Source organism: Taurulus bubalis (genome assembly GCF_910589615.1).
Source record: "Taurulus bubalis genome assembly, chromosome: 21".
NCBI lineage: Eukaryota > Metazoa > Chordata > Actinopteri > Perciformes > Cottidae > Taurulus > Taurulus bubalis.
In genome coordinates, this window is record NC_136609.1 from 5,374,995 (window position 1) to 5,396,771 (window position 21,777).

General features: G+C 40.5%; 1 protein-coding gene across 1 annotated transcript in view; it reads right to left on the reverse strand.

Annotated features, from left to right (window-relative positions):
* dmd (dystrophin) overlaps positions 1-21,777 on the reverse strand; it is a gene marked incomplete at its 5' end in the record, with an annotated part of 308,870 nt that overhangs the window by 64,140 nt on the left and 222,953 nt on the right. The window contains 10 exons of the mRNA XM_079236662.1: positions 1,148-1,211; positions 3,949-4,012; positions 6,673-6,735; positions 9,471-9,617; positions 10,810-11,081; positions 13,077-13,188; positions 14,493-14,649; positions 14,741-14,913; positions 20,647-20,836; positions 21,496-21,650. Of these exons, the coding sequence (XP_079092788.1) occupies positions 1,148-1,211; positions 3,949-4,012; positions 6,673-6,735; positions 9,471-9,617; positions 10,810-11,081; positions 13,077-13,188; positions 14,493-14,649; positions 14,741-14,913; positions 20,647-20,836; positions 21,496-21,650 (1,397 nt within the window). The remainder of the gene's footprint in view (positions 1-1,147; positions 1,212-3,948; positions 4,013-6,672; positions 6,736-9,470; positions 9,618-10,809; positions 11,082-13,076; positions 13,189-14,492; positions 14,650-14,740; positions 14,914-20,646; positions 20,837-21,495; positions 21,651-21,777) is intronic.

Here is a 21,777-nt window from a genome sequence, read left to right on the forward strand (position 1 = left end):
TTATTATCACACATAGAACAGCACACAATGAAGTTTAACCTCTGCATTTAGCCCGTCCTAGTATTAGGAGCAGTGGGCAGCTAGTATACAGTACAGAGCCCACTCTCTAGCTACCAATCCACACTTTTTACTTGATCCGTAAGGGCTGAATGGAAGTAAACCATCCAGTATGGTTGGATTGATGGATGGACAGATGGTTAAAGGATTGAATGCACTAAATGTGAAAGAAGAGAGTAATTATGAATCCCAATGTTCTTGGCAAGACCTGCCCTGCGTAGCATTTAAGCACTGGGATTGGCAAGGCGTCCATTCTCACGGACTGGTAACCTGGTTTGTTCAGGTCCTTCGCCTTAACCAATGGGCTAACCTGACCTTAACCCATTGTGGTCACTGCCTAACCTCAATCAATGCCACTGACCTCAAACAAGACAGACAGACGAATGGATGAATATTAGAGACAATTAGATATTAAAGAGATATCAGGCAAGCCATCAGTTTAGGCCTTAACAACACAGCAGTCACGGACAACACGGTATTAATCCAGCACAAAGTTGGTGGACGTTAGATTCAACTGAAGGCATTTCTTACGTACAATTATTTTGCATAAATACTTTCACACAGTACATGCATATAATTATGTTATCTTACTTAAAGAATGCCCACACAGTGATGTGCAGACCCGTGTAAACATCAGTGAAAGTCCATCAAAATTAAAGTAAATAGAGACATCCTTCTCGGACTTCTAACCAGTCGACGCCACGTTGAGGTTTTGTTGTGGTGGTTTGGTTGACTAAACCAAACTGTCCATGACAGTTTTCCTCAACTTAAAAATGTGGTTTTGTTGCCTAAACCTAACTTTATTTAGTTATTTTAAGGCCAACTATGATGTTTTCCCTGATGCTAACGAAGTGGTTTTGTTGCCTAGACCTATCTTTTGTTTTTAAGGTAATGTCGTCCTGAAAAAAAGTTGTTCAGGGCGACACCAAAAAAAGCTGATAATTTGTGTCCCAATACACAACACCAATAGATTGCATTGTGTGACTACCTCACGAACTGCATGAGACTGTGTTGACTAGTAAATTAGATCAGAATTTGTTAGTAGTGTAGACTAGTTGAGGGATCTGCTGGCAACAGCTCAGCTACTTACTTTATATAGTAGGGCACATTGTTTGGGGAGACGCCCTTCTCGAAGGGGTTCTCTACAGATCCTGCTGAGACAGAGAAACAAAGGTCATAACAACTGTACAAACTGTCTGCATGCTATTCTACTTTTCACACACACATTTTACTGCACAAGCAACATCCTGTAGGTCTAACGAAAGCATAGCCATCCAGGAAATGTGTATGTAGCAAAACATCATGTGTAATGAAAAGTTTTCTTCAAAGTAATATAACATGATAATGAAAAACAGCAGAAAAACAAGAATTATTGCTAATTATCTCATTTATTATGCCCACAAGAGTTGGCACACCAGCCATTTAAGCAGACTGTGCTGTCTGGGAATTGTCAGCACAGTTGGACGGCTTCTCTGACCAATCAGATCGCTTGGCTGAAACTACCCGCTGTATAAGCGTTATTGTGGCCCACGGGTAAAATTTGCTGCAGTTAAAAACAGAATGATGCTTCATAGGACAACTGCCAGAACACATGCGGTGCATAGCAACACAGCAGTAAGATATGAAAAACGTGTACATTCTTACATCATCACTGTTATTTTGATTGTACCTCTGTCACCATCTCTATCTGTCCTGCTATATTTGTTGTTGCTTAGTTATCAAGCAAGATGAAACATTCATATATGAGCAAATGTGACATTGGGAATTGTGTCTCATCTGTTTTGTCCTTTGATATCATATTTGATATATGTGGTTGTTGTTCAACCATCTTAGATAATACGCCACTGCCATATAATTTGCATCTGAATCTTTCATTTACATTTTTGTTTCTTGCTTCTTATATTTTCTTCTTACTTGCCTCCCTGTGGTTGGGGAATTTTAATCACCGCCATGAGCGTATGAGTGTTGTTGTGGTCTTTTGTTATCCATGGTCTTGTAATTAAACTAAAGAGAATTGATGAGAAAAAGCAGCTAGCAGTTTAATGAGTGGCTCCAGGTGGACATCCTTCTATGAAAAAAAACATGCTCATAGTCTTTCAGCTGAATACAACATGAATCTGCAATGTTTCATGTATTTCAAGAGTTACTTTGTGTCACTTTCCCTTGAATGCCAAGTCTCGCTCTGATTTCTACACTACCCGTGTCCTACTACAATTATGTAATAATTTTCCCCAAGAGTGTTCCGCCTAGTCCCACCTTACTCTGCTTTGATTGGCTAGTACTTCTGTGCTGTGATTGTGCTAATACTGGTTCCCTCAACATTTTCTTGGATGCTATCATTTTCAGTAGCCACTGTAGCATGAAAGCATGGTGGAACTAGCCAGCCGCTAAATGAAATTATTACAAGCACATAGACTGCTGCAGGGGAAATACATTTTTAGTGGTATTACTGATGTTTTTAATGTCGTCGTACAAAATGAGAAAAAGGAACTGGAATCTTCCAGTTATTTATCTTTCGCATCCATGGAACCCATTAGGGATCGATCACACTGAAACATGCACAGTCGCTTCATTGATTCAATGCAGACATTGAGTTTTGATATTAAATGAGGGGGGATATTATATGGTTCATTGTCATAAAAAATTGCTAATATCAATTGCCGTTTCTTCCACATCTACCAGCATCAAAACAGAAAGTCAGTGGTGAAGTAGTAAAGCCTCTTGCTTGATTTCTGCCTCAGTCACGTGTGACATTGATGAGTGGTGCGGCTTCGCGCCTCACACTGCAACATTTTTAATATTTTAACTTTTATGCGTGTCTTAAACGGCTGAAAACTGGAGCGCACAAAAATCACAATAAAACAAAGTATTGGCATTTTAGGAAGGAGTTTCAGTAAAAAAAACTGTTTCGTTCGGTTCAAAAAAGGAAAAATTACTTATTTTATGGTGAAACATTGGCCGATTTGCGCACTTGCTGTATGACGAGGTTTTTAGAAATGTGGGCCAACCAGGAAGGCTTCAGGAGTCAGGAGTCCGCCAGCAAAAGAAAAAAAAAGCTCCGGCCGATTTGTAACTTTACAGGTACTAATAGGGTTTTTTTTTGTCCGAGAATAGGCGCTGGGCTTCCAAAAGGTTAAATAAGCTATTCAGGTGTTCGTACTGAGAAGTTGATTCACTGAAAAATGATCCGCTGAGTTACAGATCTTTCTTTGCCAGTGAACTTTTGGGCCCCATTACGTGTGACTGATTTCTGGGTTTAAGGTCTCATTTCTGCAGCATTCTATTACTAGATAATACGGCACTCCCAACACAGTAGGATGAGACCATTTTTTTGTGAATAACACTCAAACAATTTACCCTGATAAACGCGCATTTATTTTTTTCCTCACTTTTGTTCTTTGTATTTTTTAAATGCTGGAGAAGAAGACACGACCCCTACTCTTTCATTCAATGCACCAATCAATAATGGACTTTAATCCAAATGTGACTGTGATACGGATGATATATTGGATAAAGCGCTGGGTCATTTTGGAATTCAATGATAGAACTAAAATAAACAGGTTGCCTTAACAGATCAATACGCCATCATAGGCTCAATGAGGAGCCAGATGTCTTTATGTACTCTTCCCCTCTTCCATTATTCAGTTATTCAGTGACCTGTTGACAATCAAGCTCTGTTCCACGCTCTCTCTCTCTCTCTCTCACTAACACTTATCGAGTGCCACTGACTCAGAGCGATGCTGCCAGGAGGTGGGTGCCTCATTTTGTCTCACACATTTTGTCTTTTCTCTTTCTCACACTCACACAATCTGAGAGTCTTGTCAAGTGACCAACACTCGGATGTATGCGGGTAGGCGTGTGCTCGCATATGTGCGTGTGTGTTTTACTCACCGCGCAGAAGGCTAAAGTCCCTGTGAGCGTCTGTCAGCTGCTTTAGATGTTCATTGATGGAGATCTGATGGAGAAAGATGGAAATAAATGCATTTAGATAGACGGATTGATCAATTGATGGATACATTGATGGCCACAAAAAAAACCTTCAGTCCTTATGCTTCCTGAAAGTGATGAATAGCTTTAAAATGCAATGGTGGGAATACATTGGGAGTGATCATTGTGAACCATGACACGTGATATGACTCAGCAGCCAGTAGAAGTACAAGGATGGCCAGACGGAGGGAGAAGAAGGGGAGCAGGCGCAAAGATAAGCATGGAAGAGATAATTTAATTTGTAGTGGAGGAATTAGAGAGGATGCAGTCTCCCGTGAGTCTCCTTCAGCTCTGAATGAGCTGTCTATCTAGATGGCGTTGAGATAATTGTGCCAAATCAGCACGGCTCTGTAGGTACACACAGTGAGGAGGGGGCTGAGCACTTGTCTCCTGGCTCACATACTCATTCATCCAAGGAAACACATTTTGTTTCTAGGCGGCTGTTGTTGAGAACCTTTTTTTAACAATATCTACTTCATGTGAGGTATCCCTGCATCACTGGCATAAACATCCAATCTTTAACTTTGATGATTTTCATGTTTTAACTTCATTTCAACACTCTAGGAAGGATTCCTCAGTAAAAAAAAAAGAAAAAAGATAGACTTTAAAAGCTGATGTACATGTGTGAAGGAGAATAAGTGAGGTCTAAATAATACAAATCAATGCTTATTGTAAAGATGATTAACTCTGGTTGATCAGGAAAAGAAATATGTTCAACAGACATCCAAACCACAAATGGTAATTCATACAAATAACAAGCGTGCACAAATGTAAAGTGCTCTGGATATGACTGCTATATAAATGCACTCCATTCCATTAAATATACATTGGGGTCCATTTCCATGATCTGTAATTGGCCTCTTGACAACCACAAGAAATTACATCTACAATTCGGTGGGCACATTGACACTGATGTTGGTGTGAATTATTGTTTCAAGTTCTTTATTATCAAATGTACAACGATTGCAGAGATTACAGAGAAGCAGTCGTTGGCAATAACAATTCTTGGATCTAAGGCTCCATCCAACAATGCAACGTGATCTCATAGAAATACGTAAAAGGACCACAACCTACAGCAACAATTAGGTCAAGCAAAAAAAAAACACAACCTCCTGGTTATGTTCAGAAAAGAAAAGATTCTGGTAGGCTTTTAAATACAGTAAGTAGGCTACATTGTTACGCAGCCTAAATTGTGTAGATAAGTAATTAAAATTAATTCAACTTTGACTTTCCAATGGAACACAAACACCTGTCTCCTGGGTGGAAGTCCCGTGTGTGACCCATCCTTCCTCTTGACTAAATGAACATCATGCTGTATTGAAGAAGACTTGGAACTAGAGATTGAGACCATAAAGGAGTCGCCCCCTGTTGGTCAGTAGAGATAAGCAAGTTGTAAGACACTTCCACATTGGCTTCACTCAGCAGAACCGGAGGTTGCCGCCTGGTTCCACCACGACAAATGATCCTAGTGAACTTTTGATTGGCATTATTTCTGCCATCACTCACGTGCCATCGCCACATAATCTTCTGTTAGAGCCTTTCACTCACTGATGGCAGAGGCTGCAATAAAAGGTGTCATCTGCCCATCATCTAACTAATTCACATTCACACACCGCCTTCTGGAGCACTTGGGGGGGTTCAGTAAAACTTCAATATGAAGGAGCCTGGGACCGAACCCCCAATCAGAGGAAGCTCTACCTTGGTGTAAACCTTTTTGCTAGGAAGTATATAAAAGGTTAAGTGACAATAACAACAACGTTAGCTATAATTCATAAAGCTTAAAGAAAATGCTATTTGTCAATACTCAAATGGACCAACAAATACTCAAACAACAGACGATGGCATATACAGTACAGGTCTGAATGCCCCAAATCACGTATGTGCTTATATATATATATATATATATATATATATATATATATATATATATATATATATATACATATACATATATATATATATATACATATATACATATACATATATATATATATATACATATATACATATACATATATATATATATATACATATATATATATATATATATATATATATATATATATATATATATATATATATATATATATATATATATATATATATATATATATATATATTATAGGCAATGCTTGCAGACATGATTCAGTCCGGTCCCACCCAACACTCGACAGCGAGCTGCATCCTGACAGTCCCCGAAGGAACCGCTTGTGTTGAGTGTGTTGTAATCACTGACGCTTCCTGACACAATGTTCAATGATCTAATGTTCCCAGGCAACACTTGCAGTTCCAGCCGGCATGCAGACCTTTGGCAGACTCTGATTAGCTACTGATTTTTGTTCCAGAGTTTAAAAAAAAGTGAATCATTGAAAGCTGATGCTGATGAAGTTTCAGGCAACTCTTTGATAGAAGTCTGAGGCTGAGAGACTGAGATGGGTTGTTCTTACCTAGTCTGAGTGGAAAGCTGATCAACCAGCCAACCTTTCATCCACAACCCAAATAAGTCGGCCACTGATGAGATATTGTCGATATGGAACAGAAGACGATCATGAAAATATGACAGCGATGACCAGTTCTTTTTTGAAGGGTGGGGCTTTGATGTGACATGAAACCAAACGATGAAATTACCTTTGAGTCCACCTCACCCAATCCATTTCTGTCTGAGTTGCTTTTCCCCGTATCCATGGTAACCTAATTAGAATTGTACAAACAAGAGGAGCGAGATTGTTGAGGAGGAATTTGACTAAATTACTCAGAGTGCACTATGTCCTCACGCCAACCAATCAGCATTGACCTTTTAGGCACGACAGAACATTCTGACCCAACTAAAGTGACCTGAATGTGCATGTGTCATTGTACAACAGGGTTGTGCGGTGAAGTATTGCATTAAGTAAAGCTCCAGAGATATTTTAAGGCAGAAATATATGAGCACAGGGACACTACTGTAGCTGGTATGCTAACCACAAATCCGTTAGCCAGCCAGGTAAGCTAGCTAGCGGGACTCAAAAGGTAAGCACTGTCAACTTATTTGCTATTAGTCAACAATGCAACACTCATGGAGTGATTGCCAAATAATCACTGGCCAGGACAAATAATGTGTGAGCAAAAGAAATATGGCCACTTATTTACTTATGTTTTTCCATCTTTCTTTCTCCTGATGTCTGTCTACATCCACTACACTGACGTCCTCACCTTTACTACAAGACAATGTGTGTGAGTGTGTGTCTGTGTGTGTGCTAGCATCTGGTCAGGTCCTAACTTCAGAGAGACCGGCCTTCTGGTCCCGTCACCGCGGTGTCAACACGGCGCCCGTCTCCGCCGTGTCACCACGGCGCCCGTCTCCGCCGTGTCACCACGGCGCCCGTCTCCGTCCGCGGCTCCTGTGCATCAGTCGGTCTCTCTGGCAGCCGATTGACTCTGTCTGTCACCCCCGGTAATAATCACTGTCTGACTTCCAGCATAGCTGCCATCGGGTTTATTGAGACTGATGGAGGCACACCCTCTGCGGCCTCTGATCACAGAGTATGTGTGTGTGTGTTTTCTCTCCCTATTATCGCTTTCCCAAAAAGTAACACAGACACACACATGCTAACAGGCAGTGGTGTATAGTAACGGGACTGTGGTGGAACACAGACTCCACACAAGCAGGTTTTGCGAATCACAATAGTATGCATTTGCCCTCTACATCCGTCTAGTCCAGCGCTCCACAACCTTTATTGCGCCACGGACCGGTTACGTGAAGACAATATTGTCATGGACCGGGTCCGACCTCGGGGAGACAACGACACCCGACGTGTGTTCGTTATGTCCAGTCTACTCCTAACTAAACCGTTATGTCCAGTCTACTGCTTAACTTAAACCTTATTGTCCAGTCTACTGCTTAACTTATAACCCGCTTCACAAAGACAGGATGTTGAAATGGAAGCAGGTTTTTGTGCTTTTTTGGAGATCTCAGGATACTCTGCCTTGGTTTTAATCCAGAACACCGACAAAGTTGAAACAGACTTTTAAGTTTCATTTTTAGGGTAACGTAACATCTTGACGTGTGTCTAGGGGTTCATGAGGTTACCACAGACGGATGTATCCGGTCATTTTTCACAATAAAACATCTTTCCGGCCTTGATTTTTTAAATTTATTTTTAATTAAAATTTTTCATTCATTCTTTCTGTGCGGCCTGGTACCAAGGGACCCACGGACCGGTACCAGGCGGAATGAGTACTAATAAACGCACTGTTACAACTCCTTCATAGTGTCATATTGCTTTTTGGAGAATTATGATGATAAGTTCATAGTAGATGCAAAAGTATACTTAGGTATACATACATATATGGATGGATCATAGCCAACACAATCATTTTCAACACAACTCCTTGTCCTTGGTCATGGTGGGCACAGCACTTAAAAGAATAAACTTCATAATTCTCAAAATTCTGACCCTTTGCTTTTTTATTAAAAACATGTACTTGTACTTTCAATACTTAAGTACATTTTATATCAGAACAATTCTTTTGATACTTAAGTACAGAAAATATCAGATACTTTAAGACTTTTACTCAAGTAGTATTTTAATAGGTGACTTTTACTGGAGTAATTTTCCAGTAAGGTATCTTTACTTTTACTCAAGTACGGCATTTGGGTACTTTATACACCACCGCTAACAGGTCCATACACTCTTTTTTTAACATGCAATGCTAACGTGAAAAGATTATGTTTGACACGTAAGGCATCATCGTCAACCCTTTAATCACTATTGCCTTTTGTTAAGCAACCATAACTACAAAAACAGGCCTGTCGAGCTTTGGATTTCCCCATGTGTTGTACGTGGGGCCAGAATCCTGCACCGGATCGGGTACCCGATGGATTACCCGCAAAATATATAAATTCAAAGGTATGGGCACGGAGCACAATCAGCACACCCAGTGAAAGAGACTTTTCCTCGGCTTGATTTGTGATTCAAGAACAGAGAACCCAAATTTAAACCGGAGTAAAATAAAAAACTGTGTAGCCGCCTATTTGAGCCGTGTGGATGCAGGCGGGTGAGCGTTTGCAAAACTGGACTCCTAGCGTAATTATTTTGCCAAACCAATAAAAACAAACACAAGTGTATATAATGTGCACGGTCAATTGCAACAAAATAATCTGGATTTGTGATTTTATCTAAAACAGCAAACGAGAACCTGCAGAAACGTACAGTTTGCGGCATCATTAAAACTTGAAACATTGTTTTTTCTTTAAATTGCAACACGAAAGTATCTAAATTCTACTCACAGGAGTTGGCCTAAAATAAACGCATCAGGCGGTTTATCTTTTCACTGTCATTGAATGACCGCAATCAATTGTGTCTCTGGCAACACACAAAGTTGTGGAGACTTGAAGATGAATTATATGTACAGCATATATTCACATCGACTACGAGTGTCTGTACCTGCAGCAGCCTCCAGCGCGTGTTGAGATCTTCGATGCGGTCCAGGTTGCCAGGCGACAGCTGGATGTCGGGCAGACCGAAAGTGGACGCCAACTGGTTCATGTGAATTACGTCATCCTTAATCGGAGCGATCTCTTCCTGGAACTCCTGGAACACAGACACACAATCAAAATGAATACTCAAATCATTTGTATTAGGCTGCATTGTTGACTGATGAGAGGACAGATGGAGACAGTTTGTTAGTAAACCCTCCGTCTCTTGTTTCTCACCTCAACTCCTATAACAGTGAGAAACAGATGTATCCATCATGGAAACGCAACTTCTTCTGCTCGTTTAATGCTTGCTGATGTATGAAAAACACTGACAGGCTTAAGTAGGATTAATGCAACATCGGGACAACTATATTGGTTGATACATGCAAGGTGGGTGTTCTATGTCTTCCCCTTCAGATGTGATGCGCGCAGATTAAGGGGAAGATAATCTGTGTTTCTAAATCTGCAATGGCAGCATTTAAACACCAATGAATCATTAGCAAATCATTTTTTAGATCTTGGTACTACAAACAGGAGCAAAGCAGTGTACTGCTTTGGATGGGGGGGAAACGTACTTTTGACACCTAAACAAAGTTTGTGTATATTGTATGCAGTCTAAATATTCTTTAAAGAAGTTCTTTACGCCTCCAGTTGGAGAAACAGACAACAGTACCAACACAGGAATCTACATATATTTAAGGGCTACGTTTATTATATTTTCCCAGCTTTATCTTCTGTCAGCCTTTTGTGATGGGTAACTGAAGCCGTTATCTATATGCTCTCTTTAATTCCACAAGACTCTATTGATAGAAACAGTCATTTTACCTCTAGTTAGTTTGTGTTGTGTGACCTTGGTGAATTCAAACTTAACCCTTAAAGCTGCCTCGATTGATAGTTAGTTTGTGTTAGTGTGCTAACACAAACTAACTATCAATCAAGGCAGCGGTACACCCAACTACTGATCAAAATGACTTGGAAATAGCTCGAAAGAGAACATAACGGCATCAGTCCCCCGGCAGAAAGGGCTGTCTGACGGCTAATAAAGCGTGAAAATATATTCTAAATATAGTGTACACTAAACTGATATTACATTTGTTAAGTGGGTCATTCTTTAAGGTGTCTACCTAAAAAAAATTATGTTTTATATATATATATATATATATATATATATATATATAGAGTGTTAGCCTGTTATGCCAATTAAAACTCCCCTGTTAGAAAACATGAATTGTGTTTAGTCATATTTTCGCCTCATACTTTGATGCCACACACTGCTACATTTTGAAGTGAGCTTCATTCAATCTGACCTTGACTCTTTCGATATACTCTGGCAGGGAATCAATCTGCAGGGAGTCACCAACAGGTTCCCATGCTTCCTTCACCATCTCAGCCTGCCGCAGCTGTCCGTCCAGCAGGTCCTCCGCCTCCTGGAGCTCCATCAGCCGATCCAGAGCCAGCTCCAGCCTCCTCTGCCAGTCAGCCGAGTCTCCGTTGAGCGTGTCCCACTTGGCCATCACATCCTCTGCCTCTTTGCGTAGGACTCGCCCAACATTCTGGGCGCGCTCCTCTTGGCTGATATCTGAGGGTTGTGGAAAGTAGAGGTCCTGGATTAACATCTGGGGACAATGAAAGCCGCAATCTGTACCCTCAAAGGGAGGCATGGGAAAATCAGACGACAGTCTGCACTACACACTATACGCAATATAGGTAATGTACGGCCTCGGCCTCCAGCAGCGTGGTGGTTTTGGGGCCCAGTGGGTCGGAACCGGAGGCCTCTGCTGGAGTCTGAATGGAGGGAGTTTCTGACGCTATTTTATTTTTATTTGAACACTTTTGAATAAATGTAGTGAAATGAATAACTTTTGATTCCACCGACAATCTGTGTGGAAATGCATGTCCCAATTGAGGAGAAGAAACCTGCTGTTAAACGACCATCATTAATTAGAAGAAGAAGAGCACCTGCAGCAGTATTCCGTCCTGCTGTTGTCAATCGATTGTCTTCACCTGTGCAGAGCCCCAACTCTGACGTGGGCCACCAAAAGCACAGGCATTTGTGTGACAATGAAGCATCAGGAGGATGTATATGTCAAACCACTCAGGCTGTTTGTGGAGACACAGGTTCTCCTTTAGGAGAGCCGGCTGAATTTAAAGCAAGCAAAATGTCATATTCTCAAAAGCACTGCATCAATTCAGCTTAGGCATCCCTAGACGTCGGCGATTTTGAAGGTCAAACCGCATAGACGGAACGACTTTCTAAGAGGAAGTAAGTGCTTGTTAGCAGCTGGAGTTCACTCTTTCTTTTCTGTGTTCTCCGAGTGCGTTTGAGTTGGCGGCTGAATGGGTTTAATGGGCCACAGTTAAAGTTCAGCTGTTTTCTACGAGCCTGGTAACCGGGCTGAAGCCATGGTGAACAAGGTGCTGCAGGAAAGTGTGTGTGTGTGTGTGTGTGTGTGTGTGTTAACCCCCATGTGTGGTTGTTACCAAGCTGTTACTAGGGTCCAAAGATCACTGCGTGAGTCAGAGATGAAAGAAAAGGGGCATTAGGTGCGGATCTGTTAAATTCACTTCATATTTGCCTTTTATGCAGGACTTCAAGTGTTAGAGGTGATTGTGGCGCTGCTCTGGTGATTAATGAGCCATTTCCTATGTTTCCACATTTTAATGGCAGGTGCAATGTGTGTTCAAATGTCAATAATCTAATCTAAATAATGCCACAAAATATCTTAAGCGGCAAACAACACTTACATTTCTAATCCATCCCATCAATGTATCGTTAAAAGGCACAGAAAAATAATATTCTCCTCATACTTGTAGTGCCATTTATCAATCTAGATTGTTTTGGTGGGAGTTATCGAGTGTTAGGTCGGCCGTAGAGATGTCTGCCATCTCTCCAATATAATGGAACTGATGGCACTCTGATGGCTTGTGGTGCTCAAAGCGGCAAATCTAAAAATACATTTGAAAAACTCATCAGAAATGTTTCTTTCTGTAAATCATGAGCTGGTTACTCAAGATAATAAGAAGCCAGGTCAAGCTTTGTTTGTATTCGTTACACAAGCTCGGAGCATTAACTGAGCCGTTTATACTGTGAACTGTGAAGAATCAAAAAGACAATGTAACCCATACATATACCATAAGCCAACCTCCACAATGCAGAGGAGGGATTGTAATATTGTAACTCATTTCATATTCATGGACTACTGTACTGCCTTTAAACAAGTCCTGTAAAGAAACAAGTGAAGTATTACATGTATTATAAAGAAACAATGTTTGAATATCCTAAAAAGTATATGAATTGGTTGCAAAATATTTACTCAAATGAAGATTTTTAAGACCTACTCTTTCTAAAGCCTCTAAAATAAATTGACCTTCTATGTATAATTCCCAGACAAATAGTAAAATAGTGTAAATAGTGGTTTTATCAGTTTTTATAGTTTGTGTTAAACACATACCTCAATTCAACCAATAACCAAATGCCCATTCAAGAAAAACATTGAACTCGAGAAAAAAGGCGGAATCATTTTCCGGTTTTAAGACTCATTCCATATGGAGACTGCAAACGTGTGTGTGTTACCCCTCTGCTCAGGTGATGGTGTGTCCCGGGGCAGCTCAGACAGAAAGACTCCCACATCGTCCACAGCCTTGGTCACAACTGGCTCTTTAGCTCTCAAGTCCCTCCTGAAGCCCTGTGCAAACACACACATGGAAAAGGTATTTTAATGAATGTTCTTTGCTTTTATTGAAAGTAGCATTATGGTGGTCATATGCAGATATAATAGCTAAAGAGCTTAAACGGCCTCAGGAGTAAATCTCATTGCATGTATTCTGTGCAAGTTTCCCCTCAAACTAAACATGTCTGGGTTTATTCTGCAATGCTTCGACTAAAAGCCTTTTTCCTTAATGAATATCTGCAAGAACTCACCGTTGTAGTTTTGCACATGAAATGACCAAATCAGCAGAGCCAATCATCTCGTTCTTTTCCTGTTTTTCTGCATGAAATGGGTTTTCCTTTAACCTGTTCAACAATACTTTCCATTTATTCTGAGCCTTCTATCTGCCTAATGTTAGTCAGGGGTACATTAAGTCGGCCTCAAATGTAAATGAGCTGCTTTTACAATGAAACCACAACACTTTTATTATGAAAGTTCGTTGGTTGATTATTGCACTGGTGCTGAGCTGTAGGGTCCTAGACGTGTTTTCTTCTACGACTCAGATAATAACCAGTAAGAACCACAATTTTTGCCACCCTGCTCAAAATTTTGAATAATAAAGTACAAAATACAAATTAGATCAAATGATGTTGTGTCCTGATATGATCAGATGTCTAATTACCATTATAATTAAAAGGAATAGCGTAATGTTATAGACCAAACAGCACAAGCAGACAGCCTTGGTTTCAACTGGACAAGTTTGAATTGCTCTTTCATGTCAGCCAGTCGTGGTCATATCAGTCAAATGAGTAAATGTTCGCCGTTTCCATATCCCATTTAGTTTTTCCATGAAGGCAAAAACCACATCAAGTGAGCGTAAACACTTTTTTTTGCGCAATTGAGGAAGTTATATTGAATTTAGCCGTTTACATACAGCTTTTCGATACCTTTCTATACTTTTCTATAGCTTTTTTAAATCTATTTTCTTCTACACTTCAAAATGCGCACTACGGAAACATGGCTATTATTGGCTTTTAAAAAAATTACTCACTGGAGGAGACAATGTTCAGTTAGAATAAAAGAAATAAATAACATCCACCTGTATGCACTTATAGAATAGAAAGCAAATACACAGTTCTTGTATTTTATTTTCTTGTATGTTCTTGTATTTTCAGGCCGACTTTAGAGACAACTCTCCAACAACAGAATCAGCAGAAATGTCACATTTTTCAATAAAAATGCTACTGAGACCAGCAGTCTAATTGTCCCTGTCCCACATAGTGTGTGTGTGTGTGTGTGTGTGTGTGTGTGTGTGTGTGTGTGTGTGTGTTTCCTCCTACCCGGTGTGTGTCCAGCTGTGTCTGCACGGCGGGGACATCCCCCCCAACAGACGGCTCCTTTTCCAGCTGTTGACTTTTCAGCCTCAGCCAGTTCAGCAGCTCCTGCAGCGACATGTGGAGCCTCTTCCACGGGGCTGTCTCTGAGTCCAGGTGGGCCCTTGAAACACACATTTTTACAGTTTTATTGTCCCGTATGCTTTATATAAACTCCATGTTGGTCCAGAACAAAGACTGAGCCTCGTCCTCACCTCATTCTGAGGGTCTTGTTGCACAGGTCAGTCCAGCGCTGGCTCATGTTGTCCAGACGTCTCTGGAGCAGAGCTCCATCCTCAGAGTCCCCCAGCGAGGTCACGATCCTCTGACCGTTCTCATCCAGGGAGTGATACAGCTCTGTGTGGCCGTCAATCTCTGCCTGGAGGTCCTGGTGATACACACGCGCGCACACACATACACACACACACACACACACACACACACACACACACACACACACACACACACACACAAAGTAAGAGTTAGTGGAAAAGAAACAAGATCAGTAAATTCTGTTGGAGCACACACTTCATTTTCTTGGTAATAGTGGCCATCTTTCAGGAATTCACTTTTTTTCACTGCTCGAGTGCTCAGTAATGGGATCGGGATCTGAGAGAGTGATTTACGCTTTGAAAGCAGCAACCCAGGATTGAGCCATAATGCAGGGCTTAATGTATTGTGGATGGAACCCTTTGTTGCACTGAAATGTCCTGAAGTGTTATTCAGCCTGGAATCAGCAAACGTCGCCAGCTGTAGTCCCACCTGTGTTCAATTTCCCAACAGATGATCCCTGGCTGAAACTTTTAAAGGAGCTGTATTTAACATTCTGAGCATTAACATGACAGAAAACTATTATCTATGTAAAGATATAGTGGAGTAGCATCCTCTCACTCTGTCTTGTTTTGGTCAATCCAAGCCCGATGCCTTCATATGAATTTAAACTTTAATGTCTTTGAAGTCAAAATAGCCGGAACACCTGTCAACAGATTCTGCTTTCACATGTAGAACCTGAAGGCGGCGGGACCAGGTTCTGGCATCCAATGCACTCTGGTTAGCGTTTGTAGTTCTGACTTATTGCGTTCGAGCAGGGAAACAGTCCGTGTGGAGAGCAAAAGAGGCAGAGCAGATTGACCAAAATGCATTCTGGGATGACTATGATATACCTTTTAAAATTAGCTTGTAAACTGGCTACTTGTGGTAAATTGCTTGCTAATCGGACTGTAAAAAATGAGGGAGGAGGAAGTCATGGCCTGGATCTGCTCTTCACACGAAAACCCCAGAAGCTTATCCGTCATCATATATCTATGTCTTTATATCTACGTTTCTTTCTTGTCATTGAAGAGTGTGTTCTTTCAATTTGAGAGCATGACTCATCCCAGTTTTTGGAACGCTTTCCCTCAAAACCCCCTCCTCATCCTTGAATAGCCCCTACTTGCGCTTGGATCTGCTCTTTCTGCTCAAACGGTATGTTTGTCCACACACATCCTCACATAGATTGTGAATATTATGGCAAATTATCAACATATTAGTGTATACCAGATCCACTACTTCCGTTCTCACCAGTCACAAAAGGAGCCCTAGACATATTCACTGCATCACTGTTTCGCAGAGGGAACTCAAATTCAATCAGAGCATTTTGCTAAAAGGGAACTCAATACAATAGCTTACAGTAGCTTAAGCTATGCAACGATTTACCTCAGACAGACGGCCAGATGCTGCTCTGGGTCAGCAGGTGCAGGTAGTTGTTCCTCTGCTTGCGCGATTCAAAACGATATTCAAATATATTCCTTTTATTGACAAAGTGCTGCAACTACGCATTGCATCGTCACGCCCCCGCTGCACAAAGGCCATGAGGGATTGGTCAAAATATTGTTGATAGCTTGTAAAAAAGCAATCACAAAGAAAAGGGGTCCGTGTACCCAGGAACAATGGCTAGAGAAATCTGAAGACTGGAAAAACTGACATATTTTGAAATTGAAAGAAGCACAGATGAAAGATAATTGGAAGAAATGGATGTTATTCAGAACCCAAAACAGCAACAAAGACTAGGAAAAAGACAACGGATTCAGTTGTTCACACTTGGAGAACGAATAGACTCCTAAAGATGTGACTGACAAACAAAACCCTTTTCTTTTGGTTTTCTGTATCATTTTGGGTTTGTTGGCATGTGCCTCTGAGGGATACTTTTTTCTTTCTTTAGAAAAAAAAATCTCTTATATATATATATATATATATATATATATATATATATATATATTATATTTCCCTACTTGCTTTTCAGTTGGCGCAAAATCAGCTTATGTAGAGACTTTTAGTTTATATGAAAAGCACAATGTGACAAGTTCCTGTTACAGAAGCAAAGCAGGAATACAGCAAAACATTTCATTGAACTTTTGAACTAGTGGATGTATACCCACTAAAAACATGTCAAACTGCAGCTGGTGTCGTATACCTCAACATTCTACTACACTAACACTTAATACTTAGCTTAATTTTATATCTCGGAACATTTTTGGAACAGATGACACATTCTTCTTAAAACAAAAATGCCTTATTTCAGGACTGCAATGCTTAAATGCAAAAGAACAGCTCTCTGGATTTTCTTTCCCAACCTGAACATGGTAGACCTTCCTGCGTAGCATCCTCGAAACTTTACTCTGGAATTCCAAAACTAGATGTCAAGGCGTAGAAGAGGAAGAAGAAGAAGCATCATCTTCTGCTTCTTCCAGTCCCTCAAGATTAGCGCTCAATGTGATTGCAGAAGCATGCCCTCTGTTTCAAAGAGAGGGATTTGGAAATGAAGAGGAAGGGAGGGAGAGTCTAGAGAGATGGAGGGAGAGTGAGTTCCCCATAAAAGGGAGTTGGAGGGTGTGAGTCAGTGTGAGTTTGAACGACAGAGAGGGTGAGAACGAGAGAAGAGGAGGAGAGAGGCAGGGAGAGCTTGAAAGGGTGCATAAACTATACATGCGCTCATTTTCCAATTAAACGTTATCTGCTTTCAGTGTTATAGCCTCTGTGTGTGTGTGTGCTCGCTCCCTGGATGCTACGCTGCGTTGCTGCCCGCCATTATAATTGGACACAGAAGACTATCTCAGCTCTGCATACAGTGCTGCTGTTGTACTGACTGTGTGTGTGTGTGAAAAAGAAGTGTGTATCTGAAAATGAATTTTGAAAATGCGGCATGTGTGCAGCATATTGTGTTTCCTTTACAGTATGCGCGTGTTTGTGCGTGCGTGTGCGTGTGCGCAAGTGCATCGTGCACACGCCGTTCCACTAGAAAGTGTGTGTGGGTGCAGGGTGACGGCGGAGGGTCAAAATATGTTCTCTCGCAGAACAGAGCCTTCCCTTTAACACCCACAATGCAGTGTGGGGGGGAGATTGGCAGCAACTGGCCAATGAGATCTCTCTATACTGCCATGTCAGCATTCCTGTCATACCAGCCGGGGCAGACGGTCTTAAGTTAAACCCTCGGTTAACTGTCTGATTGATCCCATCTGACAACATATTGCATTGATTAACATGGAATATTCTGTAAAAAAATCATTCAGAAATTAAAGTTGTAAAAGACCCCCTTTAGAAATTATTTGAGACTCTAAATACATGTGGCTCTCACCTCAAATGTATCATTGTCAGGATTTTTTTATTTTATAGGCAACCCAAAAATCTAAGAATAAAGACATTTCCCTCACAATTCATAAGCAATTTCTTTTTGATTTATGAGGGACACAGATAACATGTGTTGTACTTGTTTTAAATAAAATCCAAATATACATAAATATTTCCATGTATATATTTTGTATACACCCTTTGTTAACACCCTTTATTTTGAAAAACTCAAACCTTCCGTTAACTATGTCAAGTCTGTAGCTTTCCCTGACCGCTCACTGTCAACTCCAGCCGTTATTAGTCGGGATATAAAGTCAGTAAATATGGGTGCACAGAAATTTTTGTGTTGGCTGATTGAATTAAAAAATGCGAATGACGGCTGGCTCAACTACAGTGTGGTTGATCCAAAACTTGAAAAATTAAGCGTTATGGTTCCTTGACAATATAAACACTATTCTTTCCGATTATTTGTTGCAAATGTATGACTTCTTTATTTCAGATAAAATATATATATTTTTAATTCTCATAAATTTAAGAATTTAATCTCCAAAAGTCTTTCTGGGAATATTATAGAATATTCAGAAAAAAGACTTAGAAGTAGAAGTAGTCACGGTGACGTAAACCATTGGTTTGTGGACCGCCGTTCTGAAGCCTCAAGCTGAGCATTTTGGCCGTCACCATCTTGGTTTTTAGTGGTTCAAAACTGGCACAAAGCTGTGCAAGCAACCTGTCAATCACAAGGTAGCCCCGCCCTAAAGCATCCCCTGCTTCATGGTCTGTTTGACTCTAAATGACCATAATTTACTAAATGAACATCATGCTGTATTGAAGAAGACTAGAAACTAGAGATTGAGACATAAACTCATGTTTACAATGTTTACTGAGGGAATAAATCAAAAGAGAAGTAGAGTCATTTATTATAGATTTATAATCTGACTTATTTTTGCAACCAGAGAAGTTGCCACCGAACAGCCATTGGAAGAATGCACATCTTAAAGCATTGTAAGTTTCTGCAAACCACGGATACGTTGGATCTCGATGTTTCTGAACCAAAAGTACAATTCTTATCAGCATTTATATATACGTGTATATAAAGAAAAGAACACAAAGAGGCCCCATAAAAATGCAGCATTGTTTTATTTGTCATGTGTTTGTTTTGTCACAAATGGGTCGACAACTGAATTTCATTGTGCATCCTTGTGTTGCATAATGACAATAAATGAACCGTGAATCCTTGAGAAGGTGCTAAACGGAGGCTAGCGAGACTGGAGGATAATTTGAACGATTTTACTACTCGATCTGAAAAGCTGGAGGGGAAATCAAACGAAATGAAGAGCAGAGTATGTTCAACAGAACACCGGAGAAAGCGACACGAGAGAGCTATAACCTGTGGATTTACGAAGTTGTAGAGAAAAAAAATAAAAGACATTATTTTGGTTTATCGCTGAACTATTAAGGCAATCTCTAGAACTGCCAGCAGACTTAACATCAACCCTAGGGTCCCCTAATTAGTCTCTACGGTTACATACGTGGTACTTTGAGCGAAATCCGCCGTTGTTAGGGGTAAATTAGTTAAATAATGAAACGTTATAATCGCTCAGTCATGTTGAGGACCTTACGGAATTACGGAATTATAAAAATATAACAATCTTTTTTTTTTTAAATGTAGTCCATCGTTTCTCTTCTCACAAGGGTTTACAGTAATTTAGCAGTTTAAATTTATTAGATCGGACCTGTGGTTGATGATCTAGAAGCGTTTGAGTTTTTTAAAACTCACTTCCTCATTTTCGAAAAATCTGTAAAAAAAAACTCCGGGCATAGAGGCAACACATAGATCTCAACAAGCTGAAATTGGAGCGAGCATCATCAAGATGCAAGGCTCAAGGATACAAGGATGACAAAGTGTTTTTAGACAAAGATTTCTCTCCTGAAATGCAGAGGAAACGCAAGGAGGTAGGAGATTAAACAACCGTGGGTGGGAGGATAAAAACATCCGAGCCAAGTCTCCATTCCCGGTGCAGATCTGGATTTTTCAGGACTCTGGAGTCAAGGCTTTCAAGACACAGACTCAGGCAGCGGCTACACTGGAGGCGACAGGGTCAGAACGGATCCCAGAGAAAAGCTGAACAGAGAGCCTATTTGTAAAATTGTATTATTGGTGTGCTGTTCTGAAGAAGGCAGCTAAGCTATGCCATTTTTATAATATGTATGGAGGATGCTTTTGTATTTTCTGTTTCTGCTAGAGTTAGGAGCTTTATTCAAGAGAGGGACAGGGATATTTCAGAGCAGGAGGACTTTAAAAATACCTGTCAGGATTTCAACAGAGGGATTTTGAGAAACTTTGTTGCAACCACAGAAGTGGACTCATCCAGGAAAGATTTAGTCACAGCTCTTATTATTTACATAAGGAACACAAAGCACTGTAACACAAATTGGCCCTTGGTGTCCAGCTGGGCCGGTTCGAAATAAGTATCCTTTTCTTTGTAGGAATATATGTAATACTTGTGTGTCCTACCTTCCACTGTGCCAGCAGGTTCCTGGCTGCTTCCGGCTGCTCCTGCATTCTCTCTTTGTTGGTGGCGTCTATTAAAACGTTACAGGTTGTCTCAGCCTCCGTGAGCCAGTTGAGGAACTTCTCCAGGTCGAGGTATGACTGCTGCAGCATCTTCAGAGCTGCCTCCAGAGCCGCCTCTCTGTCGGAAACCCTGGAGATACACACACGTAGGAGACATGCTACTAAGGTAAACTACGTAGATGGTGCACACACCTGTCAATGCTGGTTGAGGTAACAACTACATCTTTTTTTATTTTTCATTCAAAGCTCTTTTTTGTGTTGTTTTCAGGTTCAGTTTCATAAAAAAAATTCTCAATACAATTTTCATTTTGTAGTCAATATGTTAGTCAGTTATAAACCTAAAGCTTTTTATCAAATAAAACCCCCATTTTCATAGCTGAGACTGCTAAATATTTAATGCACGCTGTTAGAAATTCCGTCCACAGATATACAAAACTATATCATTTGTATAAAAATCCATTCCATTCGCAGTTAAATTGTTTAAGTAAATAGAGAATAAAAGTGGGCCGAGCACAGAACTTTGGGGTACTCCATTTAAGCAATTTGAACTGAGCCACATACTTTCAAACAGTTAGTGTTCGAGAGACATCTCTGAAATAAGCAACCTGTGCCTCAGCCTTGAATCATCAACAGTATAGAAGGACACCGTTCTTATTTCTTCAGGGATATAAGTGGCTCACACCATAAACGTATGAAAACTCACACACACATAACACACATATGCACATACATATATATATATATATATATATATATATATATATATATATAAAAAATCAGTGTTCTTACCGCCTGTTGATGTGTGTCCAGGTGGCCACCATGTTGTCGTTGACCTGGATGACCTTGTGCGTGTCGTCATTGGCGTACAGTGCCAGCAGCTTGTTAGCCAGTGCGTTTGTTTCATCCACCTGACTGTGCCACTGCTGCAGCTCCTTCATAAAGAGCTGAGGAAGAAAAGAGAAGGATAGGGAAATTGACAAATTGAAAGAACTTTAAAATGTGATGATTGAGTCTCAGCATCTAAATTCCTTGCAGTCATCCCAATTACGAGAGATAATATGTCTTTTAGCA